This window comes from Choloepus didactylus, chromosome 15 (genome assembly GCF_015220235.1).
Source record: "Choloepus didactylus isolate mChoDid1 chromosome 15, mChoDid1.pri, whole genome shotgun sequence".
In the NCBI taxonomy this organism is placed as follows: Eukaryota; Metazoa; Chordata; class Mammalia; order Pilosa; family Megalonychidae; genus Choloepus; species Choloepus didactylus.
Genome location: NC_051321.1, coordinates 31,081,627 through 31,100,913, shown reverse-complemented (window position 1 = coordinate 31,100,913; position 19,287 = coordinate 31,081,627). Strand labels below are relative to the sequence as shown.

Genomic DNA, 19,287 nt, shown 5'->3' with positions numbered 1-19,287 from the left:
GCACTGGAGAGAAGAAGGAGGCGGCTCAGCCAGCAATTTCAGAGCAGTTTTAATGGGATGGAGGCTCTACAAGGGGCAAGGCCCCTGAGAAGGCAAAGCAAGGCTGTGCCACCCTAGCCTGTGCCAGGGGCCTCAGCCTGGTGCCCTTCCTCCACCTTGGGGAAGAGGGAGGGGCCCTTGGGGAGGGAGGGAAGGGAAACCAGCTCAGCCCCAACTCCTGGCCTCTGTCTGAGCCAAGCCCCAGGACGGAGGGGGATTGCTGGTGTCGGGGTGGGGGTGGTCTCAGCAGAAAGCAGAAATGTTGTCAGGCCTCCCCCCCAAAAAAAAAGCATCAAAAGTCCAGGGACCCTGGCCTCCCCTGTCCCCGCCCACCCTGTACGAAAAAGTGCAAAACATTATCACAAAATGGGGGTCTTGGAGGGGCCCTTAGCCCAGGTTCCCGAGGTCCATGCCCCAGCCCTACCCTGCCCCGGACACCGCGTCCGGCGCGGTCGGGCCCTGGGTGGGGGGCCCTTGTGGGTGGCCCGAGGCCGGCCTGGCCTCAGGCAGGGCCACATCATGCAGGTGCCCAGCAGGCACTGCCCCCCAAACGACCACCCCCCACTCAGGGCTTCCGCTGCCCACTGCCTGCCCCTGCCCGAGGCTCCAAGCCATGACGCTGGGCGCCGGGCTGCAGGGAGGGACTGGCGTGAGAAGGGAGGATGCCATCCTCAGTGCCCCCAGCCTGGGCCAGTGCTGCCTCTACTGCATCCAGCTCCTCACCGCCCGCCTTCAGCTTGACCCGAAGCAGCGCTGCGTATGTGCCATACCGGGATTTCTGGGGCAGAGATGTAGGGCCTGTGAGAGCCCACTCCCTGCCCTCTGCCCATCCCACCACCATCTGGACCAGGGAGGGACACCAGTGGAGGCTAGGAGATGGAAGGTTCTTGCCCTGCGAGATGACCTCAAGCAGGTTGGTGAGCCCCTGGGCACTCTCAGGACTACCAATTGTAACAGCGAACGTTTCTTGAGCCTCTTGACCAGAGTTAGGAAACCCGTGCTCTTGACAAGCTATCATCTCACTTGATTACCCTGGTGGGTAGGGAGTGTTATCCCTGTTCCACAGAAGAGGAAACTGAGGCTCACAGAGATTAAGCAGCGTGCCCAAGGCCATCCAGCTGGTTTCACTCTTAAGAGAGTCCGTGCCCTTAACCACAAGTCTGGGGGGCCCCAGAGGAACCCCTGATCAAGAAAGGAGCCACAGGGATGCCAGGGAGGGAGGCTCACCTCAAACTCCAGGTAGGCCTCCTTCTGCCGCTGCTCTTCAGCCTCCTTGCCCCGGGCCTTTTTGCCTAGATGGGCGGCCCGATGCTCCCGCAGCTCACTCGCCATGGCCTTCAGCTTGGCCTCGTGGGTCCGCACCTGCTCCTCCTGGCAGCCAGGGGCAGCAGTCAGGGTCACTCTGGTCCATACAGTGCTTTTTTGTGACTTGGAGGGGAAAAAAGGTGCCCCTCCCTTTGGAAAGCAAAGCACTATGTATGGGGTTCACAGCCTGGCAAATGGGGGGGGCGGGGCTGGATTTCAGCCCCTCTGGCCCGCATCCTGGAGCAGTGGACCAAGCTGGGGGTACCTGGGAGAGGCGGGTAGCAGCACTGGGCAGTAGAGGGCGGCTGAACTTCTTCTGTGAGCTAACAGCAGCTGGGAAGGGGGGCGCAGAGAACATGGCGGCCACCACATTGATGCGTGTGATCCAAGACTGCATCTGCTCCCGGCTCCTGGTGGGACAACCCAGCCGTTTGGAACCAGTGCCCAGAGTTCCCACCCAAGGATGTGACCTGGGTGTGACCTGAGAGGGAGTGAATTGGGGGGGGGAGGGGTCCGGGGTGGGCAGGAGGAGGGCACTCACGGGGCCTCGAAGAGGAAGACGCGCCAGTCAGCTGTGCGCAGGTAGAAGACGTGGGGCCTCTTGCTGTAGTCGCTGGCGCGGGTGGCCAGCGCATGGTGGATGCTGATGGCATTCTTGAGCTCTGCCTCGGACAGGGCCTTCCCAGGCTGGTACTCCTCCTGCGGGGGTGCCCGTCTTGTCCTGGCCCGGCCGCCCCGCCCCCGGCCCGCCCCTCCCCGCCCCCTCGGCCAGCCCCGCACCTTCTGCAGGTAGAGGATCATGCCCTTGAGGATCCCGTGGAAGCTCTTCCAGCCCCGCTTGCCCCGAGGTGCTGGGGGGGAGGAGAAGTCAGGGGGGCCTGGGGCAGGCCCACTCCCATCCAGCCCCCAGATCCCCCACTTCACCACGTACTCTTCCGACAGTCAGGGTCTGCGTGCACCTTTCGCACCAGGGCCCCGTGCTTGTAGACGGCGGCCCCGGGCTCGGGAGTCAGGTCCAGGAAAGGGCTGGAGCCGCTGCCGCTGCCCCCGCTGACCCTCTTGATGACCTTGGGGTTGGGGTCGGCCAACTCAGACAGAGAGCGTCTCAGCTCCTCCTCGTCTCTGCAGGTGTGATCACCTCAGAGGGGGCTGGCCACGGAGCGACGACCCCCGCCCCTGCCTCCTCAGCCCTGGCCACTGCCCATCCAGGAAAGCTCCTCGGGTGTATGTAGCGATTGGGAGAGGCCTGCTGCATCCAGGGGCTGTGGCTCCCCTCAACCTGAGGCTCCTGGGGTCACCTCTCCATCCTGAGGCCAGACTGCTCCAGGGTACAGCTGTGTCTCCTCCCTCAGATCCGGGCTCCCGGAGGCAGCACGTCTGCTCCCTCAGATTATAGCTCCCAAGGGTAGGGCCATGTCTCTCCTTTCCACCCGCACACGTAACTAGCCCCATCTTTGCCATTTCTGTACACACACTGCAACCCTCACACCCTCCATTCTACTCTGACTCAGATCTGTCAACCATGCCCAACCCCGGGCTTTGCGCATAGCTTGTTGGCTAAATGATGGCAGAAGAAGGAAAAAGTAGCCTCCTAATGGCCTCCCAGTGCATTCTGGCTGGCAGGCTCTGTTAGATACCATAAAAAAATTCTGATTCTATCTTGTTCAAGCACCTGCAGCAGCTCCCTATTGCCTCTCACATAGCACCCTCACTTCATCTTGTGGTCTTACCCCCGCCCCCACCAAAAACTTCTCTTTCTTCTACCCTCTATTCCAGCCAGGCCTGCCTCTTCATGGTCTCCCCACCCCACACTCATTTCAGCCACCCATCTTTGTCTCTCAAATACCAACTTCCCCTTTTCTCTCCCCAAATAAATGCTTCCTCTCCTTCAACATTTGTCTTAAGTCCCAATCCTCCAAGAAGCCTTCCCTGATCTTTTCTTGTGCCACAGTCCTGAACTCTGCCTTCTCAGATGTTTTCTCTCCTGCTGACTGGGAGTTCCCAGCTAAACTAAGCAGTGACTGGATTCTCAACAGATGCCAACAAATATGAGTGATCTATTGACTAGTTAGATGAGGGCTCTCTGCTCAGACTGGGGGCCCCAAAGCTAAAACTGGACCTACTCCCTCAGGCTGGACTCTCCCAAGATTTACTCTATCTCTCTGTTTCAACTGGGGGCTGCCAAGAGTAAACAACATGGTTCCTTATTCCGTGACACTCTGGGCTCCCTAGGACCCAAGAGGGGCTCTCCCCCTACAAGTCAGGGCCCTACCTCCAGAGCCTTCTGCTCTCCCACTAGGGTTGCCAAGGGACCTCCCCTTTTTGTTTTAGCACCCCTCCTCCCAGGCCAGCTGACAGCCGCCACCCACCCCAACCCAGTTTGTCAAAACAACCCAGCTAGAGACAAGACACAGAACCCTGAGTCCAGGCAGTCATCTCCAAAGAAGGAAGTAATGCAGCCTCACTGCCTCTCATGGCTTCCCATCCCCTCTCCTGACCCCATAGCTACAGGACTCACTTGCCCCACCCCAGGCAGCCCCTTCCCCATGAGCCATCCCCACCCCCACCACACAGCCCCTGGACTCACATGGCCCACTGCAACTTCTCATTCTTGATGGAGCTGTACAAGGCCTGGGAAGGGAGGAACAAATGGGGAAGGGGGGCATGTATCAATCCCAGGGGGAAGGACAGCATGTACCCCAACACCAGAGCTTGGAAGCTTCCCTCCCAACTCCAAGGAGGAGACAAAACTAAGGGGGAGAGGCAGAGTGTAATGACCAAGAACACAGGCTCTGGAGCAGGGAGTTACAGGACCCAGGCCCAGCTCCACCACTTTAGTAGCATGGCCATGGCTTTGGGCAAAATATCCATGGGAGGAACAAATGCAGTTGCATGCTTAACACAGGTCAAGCATTTAGCATAAGGCATTATAGCACAGGGTTGATGAACAGTAAATGGCAGCTGCTAAGATTATTTTTGTTGTTATTGTTAAGCTGGCCAGCCTACTCAGATCCTGGGCAGGAGAAGCAAAGCCCTGCAGGGAATGGAAAAGAGCAGCCCAAGAAGCTCTCCCTTCCCATATTCACATGCTTTGGCCTGTTTCAACCCACACATAGCCTAGGGGGAAACTGAGGTCCAGGAGAGGGTACTCACCCTGTCAGCTCCTTCCTTGGCTAATAGAGGGCTCATTGACCTGGCTCCCAATCCCAGGATGAACTTGGACCCTCCCCCAACCCAAATAGCCTCACCAAGCCAAATGCCAGGATGGTCCAGCCCCCTGCCCCTTGCATCCTACATGTTATGGGGGTGCAAACACTAGTCTAAAAGGCAGGAGTTTTAGTTTCCAATCCTTCACCCCAAATTGTCTGTGAGTTCCTGAACCAGTCACTTCCCTTCTGTACAGATGGCCTAGGGACCATCTGGGGGCTTTGGATGTGGTCAGAGAAAGGGCTGGACTCCAGGAATGGTGTGAGGGACTCCCCTGCTTGGGAGTCACCTGGAACATGGGTCCATGCCAGCACCTCCAAACGTGGGGGTGCTTCCGCCAGCCTGTCTGTGAGTGGGTGTGTCTCCAACATGTGCTTGTCAGGCTGAGTGTGTGGCATGTGATGCTGCCTGCGTGAGCTGGGTGCAGTGGTGACGTCGGTGCCTTCACCATGATGGACACAGCCCCTACCCCCCCCCCCAGCACACCACGGCCTCTGACAGCCACTGCCCAACAGCCACAAGCCCAGCCAGAAGTCCTACCAGGTGTGGCTACAGCCCCACAGCCTACACACACACACACACACACACACACACCAGCACATCCCAGGCTCACAGCCCTCCCAGGGACCCAGACTCTAAACCCTCACTCCTCCACTCTCTGGCCCAGAGGCTGAAGGGGCCACCAAGACCTAACCTACAAGCCTTATCTCCTAACCTTCTGGTTCATCCCCTGCCCCTCTGGGGATCCCCTTTGGCCCCCAGCCACACCTTGGTGCATCCTGAACGCCATCATCTAGAAGAGTCTCTTGGACCCCAAAGACTCTCTGGTTTGTGAGGAGCGCCTTGGTCCCAGGGTACCAGCCACTCAGTCTGTGCTGTCCACCCACCCCCCAGTTCATGCCTACTCTTGGCTGTCGCTGAGCTCTATCTCCGCTGGGACACCTCCCCACCTCCATCCCTGGCCCCATTGATGCCTCCCTCAGACCGCCCTCTCGGTCGCCGCGCCCTCAGCAATCCCCTTGGTCGCCCCCCCAGCCTGGCGTGGGCTGCGGCCACAACGCCCTCACCGCCTTTTTCTTCTTGCGGCTCTGCAGGCGGCTGACCACAAGGTCGGTGTAGAGCACGGGCTTGAGGCTGCGCGACCGCTGCGGCCAGCCGTAGCACAGGGTCTCCGCGCCGCGGTGGGTGCGCCCGTAGCGCACGGAGCACAGCGAGCGCGAGCGCAGCCGCCCGGCGCTGCTGTGGATGCTGTTGACGCCGATCATGCTGGCCGGGCCGGCGTGCCACGGCCCCCAGCCATGCCCCCGGCCGCCCTTGGCCCCCGGACGGCCAGGAAGGCCCGGACGGCCCGCGGACTACTCCCCCGACGGCCGGCGCGAGCGGCCCGGCCTGAGCCGGGCTCGGCTCCCACCGACGCACTGAGCGCGCGGCGGCGGCGGCGGCGGCGGCGGCGGCGCTGTCTGCTCTGCAGCTCGGCGAGAACGGGCGGTAGTGGGGGGAGCGCCGACGGGGAGGGGAGGGCGAGAGTTGGGGCGGGAACCGCGCAAAATGGAGGCCCCGATAGAGAGTGGGACCCTCAGCGCGCCGCCACGCGGAAGGGTCCTGGGGAGGCTGGCGGGGGACACTGGCGTGGGGGTGGGCAGCGCTGGGAATGATGGTGTGGGGCGGGAACGCGGGGCCGCTGGGAGCTCCTAGGCTTGGGACTGTGGGGGTGGGCTGACCCCCATAGGACCTGGAGCTTCCTCCTGACTCTTCCTGGTTCGGGATGGAGGGTGGGGGAAAGCTGGACCGCCTCCTCACTGTCCGCGTTCACAATCAGGAGCCGCAAGCGAGAGACGGCCGCGCAGGTTAGAGGCAGCCACAGAATTGCTCTGGCCTCACCCATTCCACCAACCCGCAGATACCCCCAAACGCCCATGTATATACCTAAACTCACATACCCACACCCCCAGTTCACATAGACCCCAACCAACCAGACACACCAACTCATTCACATTCACCCCAACTCAGGGGCACTTCCAAATTCAGATGCGCACCTCAAAGTACACACTCTTTCACATACACTCCCCTACTCACGGACACAGACAATAGGTAGATTACACCCCAACACACATAAACACCCAACTTACACTCCAATTCTAATTCATAAGTTCGAAAGGACAAACACACCCCAACTCAGACAAGCCCCTTGATTCAGACACCCTAAATGATACACCTGCAACTCAAGCATATACCCCCAACTCGCAACAGACACTCCCACTCAGTTATTTTCCCAACCTCACAATTCCAACACACCCTCAGCTCACAAACACGTCCAAGGACGCTCCTGTGCTTCACGTGTATGTGGTGGCTCAGAGACCCCTTTGTCCCACCTGGGGGGGGGTCTTCAAGTGACGGCAGGCCTCCCTAGGTAAAACACCACCCGACCAGGGAGGGGAGTGACCCCGGGGACCCGGAGAGCCCCTTTCTCCTCCCACCCGGACCAGCCTCTGTACATCGATCTGATGTTTCCAAGACGCCGGGCCTGCCCAGAGGAGCCAGAAGTGCAGTATCTAGTCCTAGTTTAGTGCTATTCGCTGAGAGACCGTGGGAAATCCTTTGTCCCTCTCTGGCCCCGTTGCCCCCGAGGGTCCCTCCAGCGCAGCGGCAGTAAGATCTTTGTGGCTGTATACACCGCGGCGGGGAAGAAGGGGAGCTGGGTACCCCTGCGCTCCGCCCGATGCAGGAACCCCACCACCACCAACCCCCCACGGAACACTGGAAGAGAGGTAGCCAAGAAGGAAATGCAGGGTCCAGGGCGCCTGGTCACGTGGTTTCGAAAGCCGTTTCCCCTCCCCCGCTGCGCGCGGCCGCGACTGCACGTGTGTGCGCATGTTCCGGGCGAGCCTGCGTGTGGGGGCTGGGGGGAGGGGAAGGGGGGAGGGGAGGGGGCGGGCCCCAGGCTGAGTCACGGGAGCCGGAGCACCCGCGGCAGGAGGTGCAGGCCGGCCGGCTCCTCCCTATCCCCTTCCCTCCCCTTCCTCCGACTCAGCCACCATCTGCTTCCCCCATTCTCCGAACCAGTTCCCTCTACCCTGCTTCCCGCCGCCCCCCGCCCCCCCCGCCCCCTCCCACCTTGAGCAGCTCCCTGGGGAAGTCGCCGCCATCGTTGAGGCCTTCCAGGTTCCCGATGAAGTCCCCGCAGGTCATGCGCTTCCCGATGTTCTAAGGGTGGGCAGAGAGGCCTGTGAGCTTGGGGGACCCTGGGCCTCCCAGGCTAGGAGATCTCTGGACCAGGGGTCTGATTTGCGGCTACCTCCCACCCACCCCCTACTCACGTGGCCGTGGAGATCGGTGTTGAGTAGCATGAGGGCACAGGTCAGCGTGTGGGCGCCGTCTGGGGGAGAGTTGACAGTTCATAGTTCAACCTGCCACTTTCCCAGGATTCTTTCCACACACTCACTCCAGATACCTCCAACCAAGCACATCCCTCAACAAGGACCTCTCCCTCTTCTCCTGACACCCTCCTTAGCTCCCTAAGGTGCTGGAGGGGCCAAAGGCTTGCCCAGCAGCCACATGCCAATGTATTTCTGCACTAAACACAATAGGGCAAGCAAGTCTGCTCAGCCCAGTGCAGCCCAGCAGAATCCCCTCTCCAGCCAAGCACTGTCCTGCACATGTATGTGAAAACTGCATGCAAACATACCTGCCACATGCCTCTTTACAACACACACTTGACCCTAGGCAAGTGCCTGCCCATATGTTAGCACTGCACATGCGTGTGGAAAGATGAGTGGTCTGTATGCATACATGCTCACAGGTCTCCAAACACATTCACTCCTGCACACACACAGTGCTCAGCCATCTCCCTCCGCAGACAGCAGGAACAACCCCGTGCCCCAGACCCTCTCACCTTCTGAGGACAGGGAGCTGGGATTGCACTGGAAGTACCGCTGGGAAAAGTGGGCCAGTACACGCTCCCTTTCCTGGGTCTCACCCATTAAGGCCAGCTCTTTCAGAAACACTCTGAGGAGAGGGAAAGAGAGAGGATGTCATTCCCTCCCCAGATCCCCTTCGCAGGCAGCCTGGCCGTTGGCCCTGCCTAGCCAGCTTGAGAAAGGTCTCATCCGGGCAGCAGGGGGAAGCACAGGGGCTCAGGGGAGGTATAGCTGTGCCCCAGGCCTGGGGAGTGGGAACTGCCCCCAAAGGGGCAAAACCTACCTGAGAGCTTGGTCCAGAGTCATGCCCGTGAAGACAAAGAACTTGAGGTACTCGCCAGCCACCAGTTTGCTGAAATCATTGCTGTGGACATGGCAGGGAGACATGTCGGGTTACCAGGGGGAGTGTCATGGGGTCAGGAAGGGGTTACCCAGACACCTGGGGACATTAGATGGAGGGGATGTGGAGGCACTCTCCCCAGGATGCATCCCACTCCCCCCTCATTCTGTCCCAGCCCAGTGGCATTACTTTTTGCCCAGGTGCCGGGCCACGTCGGCCTTCCTGAAGCCATCAAGTCGATACAGCCTCTTAGCTAAGCGTTGCGCGGCCTCCAGGTCCGCTTTCTGCCCGTTGGACAAGGTGTCCGTGCTTCCCAGAGCCAGCTGCTCTGTGCTGTCCAGTTCTGAGTCTGAGTCGGATATGAGCTGGCTCAAGGGTGGTTCGCTGCCAGAGTAGGACACCAGTTCAGGGGGCCAGGGCCCTCGGAGGCCCTCCAGACCAAGACAATGGAGAAGGGGAGAAAGGGACATGGGGAAGGCATTTTTCTTTTCTCAACAGAAGAGGTTTTACAGGTTCTCTCCATCAGCCTATTCCATCTTTTCTGTCTTCTCTGTGGAAGTCCTGCCTCAAATCTAACCCACATCCATCTTGCCTTTGTGGAGTTCTGGCTGCATCCCCAAGGCTCCCAGAGGCCTACCTTTGCTATTGGACACAGATTGCCCATCCCCACACTGTCCCTTTGTAGAACACAGTCCCCTCTGGGACTACTGGGAAAGCTGCAATGGATGGGCAGCCAGGGTGGAATAGTGGAGGACCAGGCAAAGGTTTGAGGGCAGCAGGGACACCCTTAGGCTCAACTCCTATGTCTGTCCTCCTCCCCCTTCTGGGAAGAAGAGCCTCCCCCTCTCTGCTTCCCTTCCCCCCAAGAAGCAGGCTCTGGGGTAAGGGGGATTGAGGGTCAGGGTGCGCCCCCTCACCCCCTTCTTCCTCCTCCCTTTCCCTTCCCACCCCAGCTGCTCTACTCTCAAAGCCACCTGTCACCCCAGAGACAGAGGCCGGAAACTCCTGGTTGCTAGGCAACTCTGTCTCCCTGGCCACCCCCTCCTGTTGCCATGGCTTCCACAACAGAGAGGGTAGCAGGTGGAGGGGGGAGCAGAAAGGTTAGACTGGTGAAAGGACTTCCTGGAGAAGGGGGGAGACTCCTGATGGGGGGGGTGTCACAGGAATTCTAAGCAGATTAGAGGTTCTGCCTGGGGAGGCAAGAGCCCTCCTGGAGAGAAAGGGTGGTATTCTCTGGGGATCCCTCAACCATAAATCATAGTTTCTCAAGTCACTGGATGTGAAACTGGAGTGGGGGACATCCCCTCCCAGCCAATAGAAGTAGTCCTCCAAATGGGAAGACAGGCATCTGTATCCCCTACCCACCCCACTCAGGTAAGGGATATAAACTACAATCCCACAATCAGGCTCTGTCTTTTGGGTCAGCTGCTTCTGGGGTCCTGGGACCCTGGGGGTCTTGGGACTGAGGGGCCAAAGAAATCACTCACCTGCCCAGGGGTGCTGTGCCCAGCCCAAAGCTGTCCTCTGAGTGGCATGGACTAGGGGGCTCCCTCCATGCCAGCTTGGCTCCAGCCTCTGCCTCCTCCTCCTCCCTTCTCTGTGTCCAAGGCCCATCAGCAGCAGAGCTGGTACCAGAATCCGGCTCAAGAGGGGCAAGCGGGGCAACAGCAGATGGGTCAGGCCGGGGAACCGGGGCTTGGGGGGGCAACTCGAAAGTGAAGAAGGGGCTCTGGGTCGGGCCAGGTGAGGCCAGGGCCTCCAGTGAGGCGAGGCTGGTATAGGAGGTGCCCTTGGCCCGGTGTGACTCCAGGATGGCTTCAAATATGCAACTGAAAGAGTCAGGCCCATCTGCCGAGGGGCTGGTCCCAGGTAGAAAGGGCACAGGCGACTTGAGAGGCCCGGGGTGAGACATCCGGGTCCCTGGCCTGCAGGGGCAGGAAGAATCTCTGATGAGAGGCACCAGCCATGCCCAGAGGGCAGATCTTGGGCATTTCATTGAATTCTCACACTACCTCTGCTAAAGGGATTATCATTCCCATTTCATAGCAAAAAGAATGAGGTTGAAAGATAGAAGGCCACTTACTAGAGACTGCACAACCAGGATTCAGACCTCTGACCCTGTCTGACCCTGATGCTAAAACCTCCCTGCTGCCTATGTCTCCAACTCTTTCATAAAAAGAGTCAGGTGGTTTCCCCCAAGCTATTCAGTGCCCCTGGGGCACCCCAGCCCTGCCCCCAGTGCCCAATCCCTTTCCCCTCCCTCCCTGCTAATCTCCCTTTCTCTTCCTTCTCCCTGATCCGCTCCCCTCCTGCCATCCCATTTCTATTTCTGGCAACATCTTAGGAGAAGATGAAGCTCCAAGCTGCAATGGGGTGTGAGACGGGAAAGGAAAGCCCCCACACTCCCCCCTCTCCCACCAGCACCCAAGATCCAGACTGATGCTCCCATACCCTCAGTCTTGATTCAGGCCTCTGACATCTCGTTCTGTCCCGTTCTTCCGCTAGAACCTCCTGCCTCCTTTCTCCTGGCTGCCCCCCACCCTTCTGGGTTCTTACCTGCTGCCCCTCCCCCACCCCTAGGTTCTGCTAGGCCTCTATCCTGAATCTCCTGCCACCCACACCACGATGCCAACATCACCCTCAGCTTGGTCTGGACCCTCCCAGACCCACCCTTGTCTCTCTTACAGACCTTTTGTCCCCTGCTCTGCCATTGGGCCAGTGAAAAAGAGCAAGCCACCTTCCTCCCACTCCCCACTCACCGGGCCCCCTCTGAGACCTCAAAGACCTCGTCGTCCACATCCTCTTCCCCGCCTGCCTCATCCTTGTCCTCACTGCCGCTGCCCAGGCTGGAATGAGGGCCAGGGCATGGGCTGGGACAAGGGGCAGGTGGGCAGGCAGTGCCAGGTGGGCCTTCAGAGCTGGGCTGACTGTCGATGGCCGAGTCAGCCTCTTCCCGCTCAGCCAGCACCTCATCGATGTCCGTCTCGCGGTAGCACCTCAGGGGCACCGTGTCCAGGTCCGTCTCGGAGTACTTGGCTGCTCGCCCCACAGCCACCCCAGAGCCCTGCCCTGAGCCCACCCCAGGTGGAGTTGGGGGGGCCTGCTCTGGGGGCTTAGCACCTGCAGTATGCATAGGCATCCAGGTCAGGAGGTTATCCAGGTTGACCCCCTGTTGTGTTCCTGTGCTGGATCACCCCCACTGCCTCATATTGGCAGGAACTTCTTTCACTGTCTAGCCGCAATTCCTCTGCTACAATTCAGCTTGTTCCCAGGGCCAGCAGAGCTCATTTCAAACCAACTTCTTATCAGATAGCTTTCAGGGGTCTGAGGGAGACCAGCCACTTTTCTGCTCCAAGGGATAAGCCTTGAGATCCTGCCATCCCCTCCCTCCTCTCTCTGACTTCCTCTAGGTGCCCAAGCCAGCACCTATCATGGCCCTCCCCAGATTAAAACAGAAGTGGCTTGGAGAGGCATTAGCCAACTCAGGACCCAGGAAGGGGGTGGGGGTGGGGTTTGAAGGAAGGCTCACAACCAAGCCCAGCTGCTGTGGGGAAGGCCTTGCTCTTTTCCGCTCACCCCAATCCCATGCCTTACCTGAGCTGGGGGGGTCTAAGGAGCCATAGAAGAATTCCCATTTGGCTCGAGCAATTCTCTGGGCATGAGAGGAGACTTCCCAGGGGGAGGACCAGGTGTCCCCCTAAGCCAAGGAAGGAGAGATAAACCAGGCATACAAATCCACGGGAACATGAAATAAAAACAGAAATAGACAGAGATGGAGGTCCAGAGACACAGGGACAAACACAGGCCAACAAAGAAACAGGTTTAGGATACATGGAAGGATTCAGAGTGAACAGCAGACAGACCCAAATGCCCAGGGCCAAGCCTTGTCCCTCCACTGGGGGTTCTGATGTCCAAGAGTGGGGGGTTGTTGTAGGGACAACGCTGAGGGTGTCACGTACCTGGTTCAGGAGTCCAGTGTTGGCAGGTCCTTGGAATATTGTGGCCCAGTGCTCAGGGGGGCCCCCTAGCCCATTGGGCAGAGAGGAATAAAGGCCATCTGCCCCAACCTGGGATGGGGCTGGGGGCCCAAGTAAGGGGCCTCGGCCACCAGGCAGGGCTGAGCCTCCTCCAGCTGGGAGTGGATCTGATGTGGATGCCTCCAGCCGCAACTTTCGGTTAGAGCTAGGCCCAAGCCCTGAGGCGGGCCTGGGAGGAGAGACCCTACCCAGGTCCCAGCTCCGGCTCAAGCCTCCGGGAGCAGGTAGCCCATTCAGAGGCTTCACGCTGGCCTTCTCCACAAAACGGAAGATGACCACAGAGCTCCGGGTCCCTGGCGGGGGCTGCCCAGTGGATAAAGAGGGTGCCCATGGTGAGGGAGCAGCATGGGGTGTGGGGGGACCACGCAGGGGTGTACAGGGTGCTGTCACACGTCCCAGTTCCCGGCCCCGGGGGCCTGGACCTGCCACCCGCCGTAGCAGGGAGCCTGTGCTGCCATACATGCTGGCTGGGGGGCTCTGGGGCACCGGGCCTTCGGGGAGCCAGCGGCGTGGGCATCGTGGTGGGGAGATGGCACAGTCGCCTTCTGAGCAGAAGCGCATGGCACCTTGGGCCATGCTGGGGCCGGGGGTCAGGCTGGGGGGGCAGGGATGGCGAGGCCAGGTGGGAAGTGAGGGGGCAGCATGCTCTTCAGACAGGCCTGCAAGAGAGGAAGGGGAATAGGGGGTGAACAGCAGGGGAAGAGGATGGGCAGGAAAGTCAGGAGAAGCACAGGGAATTTGGCTGGGGCATCTGAGCACCAGGGGTCTAGTCCACCCTGGGAATATGGGCTCACTGATCCCACCTCTGAGGGTGATCTGGCTTCCTGCATGGGCCACTTCCATGGAGGCCTGAGGAGAAATAAACTGTCCCTCAAAGGACCCCTGGCTCCTCTCTTTCTGCACAGGGACCCTGAGCTTCAGGGAGGAGAGGAAGCTATTTCAGAAGTGGGGTGACCCCAGAGTTCTTGTAGCATTTTGTGGCTACTTCTGGGGAGAGAGAGGCTGGTACCCACCCTCTGGACCAGGGGTGCTAGCCAGCCTTCACTATCATACAGCCCTGGAACCCCACAGTTCCTCTTAGGGAGGCTCTTCCCTGAAGGAGGGGGAACTTGGAAAGGAGAGGGAGGAGGAATGGAGGGTTATGTAGGGACAACGCTGGCCTGAGAGGCACAGGGAAGGGGGTGCAGAAAGCCCTGAACAGAGGCCCCTCCCCCCAGTGCATGCTGAATTGGAAAAGGCCATTCTTGTTCTCCACATAGGTACAGACACACACACACACACACACACACACACACACACACACACACAGACAATACACACAGGCACGCGTGCACACACACACAGGCATACATAAGGACAAATACACTTGTATACAGTTATTCACAGGCAACACTCTCTGGCACACAGACACAGGCACACACATATACTGCTCCAAGACACACCCTCATACACTCTCACAGTCATAACAGGTATGTGTGTAATGGAAAGGCACATGTTTTCTTACACACACACTGTCATACAGATGAGAACACACAAAGAGATATTCAAATATACACACAGGCCCTTAGTCTCCAATGCACACAGAGATGCAGGCATATCAGACGTTCACAGAGACCTACCGGAGTATACCATCACACACAAATACTGTTGCACACTTACATGCATGCCCAAGCAAGAACACACACCCTCCCCCACCCACACACATCACCAGTCACAGGTGGGAGGGTCTGCATCACACATACACCCCAAGGGGTATGAGAGATTTTGTCCAGCCTGGCAGGAAGCCCAAAAAGATAATAGGGCCTCTTGTGGCAATGCAGGGTAGGAGCAGAGGTCAGGAGCAGCAACCCTGCCAGGCAGGCTCCAGAAGCTCAACCGCGGCCCAGCGCATCCCCTGTGCAGCCCCCGACTGGGAGCGACCTCAATACTCACCGCTGCTCGCCGGGAGCTGGGGCCGAGGAGAGGCAGGGGAGAGGCTGGGCCTAGCTCAGCGGTGAAGGCAGAACAACTCCCGCTCTCTCCGGGGCCCGCCCGCCTCTCAGTCCCTCCTCCTCCCCCTTTACGTGCCACTCAGGCAGCGCTAATCCACCCCGCCGCCACCCCCCGGGGGCCCTGAGCCCCGGGGCTGCCCCTCGCTTGTCGCTGGGTCCCTGCTGGACTCTCCCGCCAACCCGAGACCCGCCCCTGACGAGGGGGAGGGAGTATGGAATCCTGGTCTTGTTACCCAGACCCTCACTTGCCCCACCCCCTCGTGTCCACGTTCCTCTCACCCACCGCCCCTGAACCTCACGCAGGGCCTAGCTGCACACGCGTGTCCTGCTCCAGACCCCACGCGTGTCCCTAGGCGGTTGCCACATGACCTGTTACATGCCACACGCGCTCCCGCCCCCACGAGCACGCGGCCGCGCTAAACGCAAGGTATAGGAGTAGAGAGGACCCGCCCCCCAAATCCGGAGACTGTCAACTTAATGGAGGGGAAATCTGAGGAATAGCGCTTCGACCCCTCTGGCGTTCAGGAGTTTCGGATCCAAGAGACCCAACCCTGACCACCCACCAGGGTGCAGCAGGAGGGATGTTAGTCAGACTTGCTGCCTGAGTTCGGTGTCCCACCGGCCTGGGGATCATAGGTTAGGCGAGTTGATTCCGGGACTGGAGGAAGTAGGGGGCAGGCAGCCCTTTTCTCGCTTGTGCCCTTGGCCAGGGCAAAAGAGTGCCCTTGGCCCGGCTATTTTAAAAAAGCGCCGCTCGAGTTTCTATGACAACTGCTCTCCTTGGAAAGGCTAGAGCAGGCAGGTGGTGACTTCGGAAGGAAGAAGGGGTCTGTTCGGGCGGTCAGGGGGCGCGGGGACGTGCGAGGCGGGGGCACGCGGGGCTCGCCGCGGGGAGGGGCGGCGCGGTTTCCGTGTGGTGCTGAAGAGGACAGCGCCAGAGTTGTCACCCTGCGCAGGCGCAGAAGCGCGAACAAAGCGGGGAGGGGGAGGAGGCGCTCGGAGGGAGATGGAGCGCGCCCACGTGGCTCTAGACTAGCGAGGTCAGTCCTCCCGTTACCCGCTCCCCAGGCAGCTGAGGAAGAAGAGGAAGCAAGTCCTTCACCCAACCTGACCCTCTTCTGGTCTTTTCCGCGGCTTGCCTCCCCTTTCTCTCCGGGGTGGGGGAGCGTGGAAGGGATTCTGGGAAAACCAGCTTGCCTGGGTTCTCTATCCCGGACTGTCTTGACCCTGGACAAGGAACTTCCTCTCCAAGGCCTCGGTTTCCCCATCTTTAAAATGGAGTGACAGCACAGTCCTGTCCACCTTGCCACGTGCCAGAAGTCCTGATGAGATAATGAACAGAAAGCAGTTTTCGTTATGAAGAGGCAGGTAAAGTGATTGCACTGAGGGATCACGCAACTCTGATGGAGGGCAGCTCCTCAATGGCGTGCCACTGAGGCCCTTGGCGTCCTGCAACCTACCCCCTCCCCGCCTTCCACCCCCATCATGGAGGATGTGGAAAGCCCTGTGCAAGGGGTTCCCGGGAGAGGACCCTGGAAGTAGTCTGGGGACTCGGTAGGATGACTGCCCAGAGGCTGAGTCTATAACTCTGGGACGTCACTGGCCCAGGGCAGGTCCAGCTCCAGGCCTCACAACTGCACCCTCAAGCCTGTAGCCAAGAAGCAGTACTCCAGCGGGCTGACCTGAGTACTCATTCTTCTCAGGTCTCTGGGGAAAGGAAAGGGACCCGGCTGGAGATAAAGCCCTTCTTAGTTTCCCCCTTCCCTCACCCTCGGCTTCGTCTCTCTCCTCAGGTGTAAACCTGCCTCACACTGTCCCGGAGTGAAAAGGGCTGGATAACCCTGTACTTTGCAATTAAATAGGAATGGTAGTTCTGGGAGTTTGCTTAATTAAGAAGAATTCTAGCTTCATCCCATTCATTCATTCATTCAACAATTACTTATTGAGCACCTACTACGTGCCAGACAGTAGGCCTGGATAGCTTCTCCCCATTTTTCAGAGTGGTTAAATGCTGCTAGGGGGCGGCGGAGGGACCTGGAAACCAGGAGTTCTGGTTCCACCCCTTTTATGTTTGGCCTCGCTTACTCCTCCATCACTACTTCACTCAGAGGCGGCCACTGGCCCAAGACGAAGTCAGAAGTCAGTCTCTGCTGTCTGTTGAGTTCTCCAGCCCCGGTTCTCAGGCCCTGTAGCGGAGAAGGCGAAGTCTAATGCTACACCTCCCGCCGGTTCCGCTTCAGTTTCGGGGTCCATCGGAAGGCATTCGGATCAGGTGCTCGGTGAGACCGCACTCGATTGAATCGGTCTGTATCTACAGCCCAAGGAGGCGGGCTCACTGCAGCCACTCCAGGGACGATGAAAGGAGACCTTGCTGCGCACGCGCAGTAGGCAGTCTAAGGAGCCACCTATGGAGCCGTCCGGAGGGGAGCAAGAGCCGGGAGCCGTCAGGTGCCGACGATCGGAGGGGCCGAGGGTGGGGAGAGGAGTTTGGAGGAGGGGAGCTGAGTTGGGTCTGGGGGCTGCTCCTGGGAGCCAGAGTACAGGAGCTGAACGGAGGCGGACTCGCAAGTAACAGAGTGACCTGGGGACGCTGCTGCTAAAGCCTCTTTACCCGCAGGCTCCTGGACCTGCCCTGGGAAGACGTGCTACTCCCACACGTCCTAAGCAGGGTCCCGCTGCGCCAGCTGCTCCGTCTGCAGCGCGTCAGCCGGGCCTTCCGGGCGCTAGTGCAGCTGCACCTGGCGGGGCTGCGCCGCTTCGACGCCGCTCAGGTGAGCTGGGGGCCGGAGCCCCTCTTCCAGCCCAGCCCCAACTTCACTATCCAACCTTCCGGCCCCGCTGGGACCACCAGTGCTGTCCTGCAAGCGATTCCCGGAGCAGGGAGTACTGTCCAAGGGCGGGTACTGGGTAGCGACCCAGAGAGCAGGTGGGACCTTTCCCGGGAGGGCGAGTGGCAAGCCCCGAGGGCGGGCGACTGCCGGGAAAGAACTCCTCAGGGGCGGGCAGGCAGCACCTGTCCCGCCCCCGGGGCGGGCTGAAGAGTCGGGCGTTCCTCCCCGCCCACAGGTGGGTTCGCAGATCCCACGGGCAGCATTGGCCCGGCTGCTGCGGGACGCCGAGGGGCTGCAGGACCTAGCTCTGGCGCCGTGTCACGAATGGCTCTCTGATGAGGACCTGTTGCCGGTGCTGGCGCGGAATCCGCAGCTGCGGAGTGTGGCGCTGGCCGGCTGCGGGCAACTGAGCCGCCGCGCGCTGGTGGCGCTGGCTGAGGGCTGCGCCCGCCTGCAGCGTCTGTCCCTCGCGCACTGTGACTGGGTGGACGGGCTGGCGCTGCGCGGCCTTGCCGACCGCTGCCCGGCTCTTGAGGAGCTAGACCTCACCGCCTGCCGCCAGCTCAAGGACGAGGCTATCGTGTACCTGGCACAGAGGCGCGGCGCGGGCCTCCGCAGACTCTCGCTGGCTGTCAACGCCAATGTCGGGGACGCCGCTGTCCAGGAGTTGGCTCGCAACTGCCCGCAACTCGAGCACCTCGACCTCACCGGCTGCCTCCGCGTGGAAAGCGACGGCGTCAGGTGCCAGGGCCTTGGGCAGTGGGCTGGGGTGAGGGGCCGTAGTTGTTAAAAGGCAGAACTGGGGGACTCTGGATCTTCCTATTACCACGGCACCCCCATTCTGAATAGATAAGACCTCTAGGATTGCCTAGACCAGAGAGCCTACACACTTTAAAAACTTTTTTCAACCAATATTTACACATTGGGATATTTCACATACAAAGTCAGATTCTTGGCTTCTATTCAACAGGGGGAAAATCTTGCAATCCTGGGCAGGGCCTAGGAGCAGGTTTCCCCATGAAATCTCCGGTTCATTTGGAGGCATTGCGTGTATGACCTCTAATCCAGGCCCCCTCCCTCGAGTACGGTGGGAAAAAATACGCCTAGACTGGAGACAGACAGGGAACTTGCTGGAACCAGTGAGGCAAGGGGCCGGGGCCCCGCCCCCTTCGTGGGCGTGGCAGCCTGGCGTCCCTAGCCTCACCCCCTCCTCCCCCAGGACGTTGGCCGAGTACTGCCCTGCGCTGCGCTCGCTTCGGGTACGGCACTGCCACCACGTGGCCGAGCCCAGCCTGAGCCGCTTGCGGAAGCGCGGCGTGGATATCGACGTGGAGCCGCCGCTGCACCAGGCCCTGGTGCTGTTGCAGGACATGGCGGGCTTCGCACCCTTTATCAACCTGCAGGTCTGAACTGCCCGCCAGCTGGGGCACAGCTGGACTGTGTGGAGGGGGCCTGACTGTGAGCTGTAGGGCAACTGGACTGTGGGGGCCTCTGGTGAGGGGCCAGTGCCCTGCCCCATCCTGGAGCTTCAAATAAAGAGCTTTTTACCCCCTCTTGCTTGGCAGCTGCTGCCCGGTGGAATACAGAGATGTTGGGGAGGGAAGGTCAGACGGTACCCCA

The 19,287-nt window shown here is 59.9% G+C and overlaps 2 protein-coding genes across 4 annotated transcripts; one reads left to right on the top strand and one right to left on the bottom strand.

The window, feature by feature from the left end:
* Window positions 1–28: 28 nt before the first annotated feature.
* On the bottom strand, window positions 29–16,158 carry PSD (pleckstrin and Sec7 domain containing). 2 transcript variants are annotated; one of them, XM_037804186.1, is made up of 17 exons: window positions 16,034–16,158; window positions 12,768–13,504; window positions 12,403–12,505; window positions 11,568–11,928; window positions 10,296–10,733; window positions 8,998–9,192; window positions 8,752–8,832; window positions 8,444–8,556; window positions 7,869–7,927; window positions 7,666–7,755; window positions 3,932–3,975; window positions 2,276–2,466; window positions 2,125–2,195; window positions 1,886–2,043; window positions 1,610–1,754; window positions 1,267–1,410; window positions 29–817 (listed from the first exon to the last, which is right to left on the bottom strand). In XM_037804186.1, the coding sequence occupies exons 2-17, from the start codon at window positions 13,419–13,421 to the stop codon at window positions 605–607; spliced, it is 3,060 nt and encodes a 1,019-aa protein (XP_037660114.1). In that variant the 5' UTR covers window positions 13,422–13,504; window positions 16,034–16,158; the 3' UTR covers window positions 29–604. The 2 variants fall into 2 exon arrangements, with proteins under 2 accessions (XP_037660114.1, XP_037660113.1); XM_037804185.1 differs by lacking the exon at window positions 16,034–16,158 and adding an exon at window positions 14,778–14,925.
* FBXL15 (F-box and leucine rich repeat protein 15) lies at window positions 15,922–19,221 on the top strand. Of its 2 annotated transcripts, XM_037804190.1 has the most exons (5): window positions 15,922–16,204; window positions 16,945–17,284; window positions 17,454–17,607; window positions 17,903–18,408; window positions 18,887–19,221. In XM_037804190.1, exons 2-5 carry the CDS (start codon window positions 17,244–17,246, stop codon window positions 19,074–19,076), a joined length of 891 nt encoding a protein of 296 aa, XP_037660118.1. In that variant the 5' UTR covers window positions 15,922–16,204; window positions 16,945–17,243; the 3' UTR covers window positions 19,077–19,221. The 2 variants fall into 2 exon arrangements, with proteins under 2 accessions (XP_037660118.1, XP_037660117.1); XM_037804189.1 differs by lacking the exon at window positions 15,922–16,204 and having other exon boundaries at window positions 16,298–17,284.
* The last annotated feature ends 66 nt before the right edge of the window (window positions 19,222–19,287 follow it).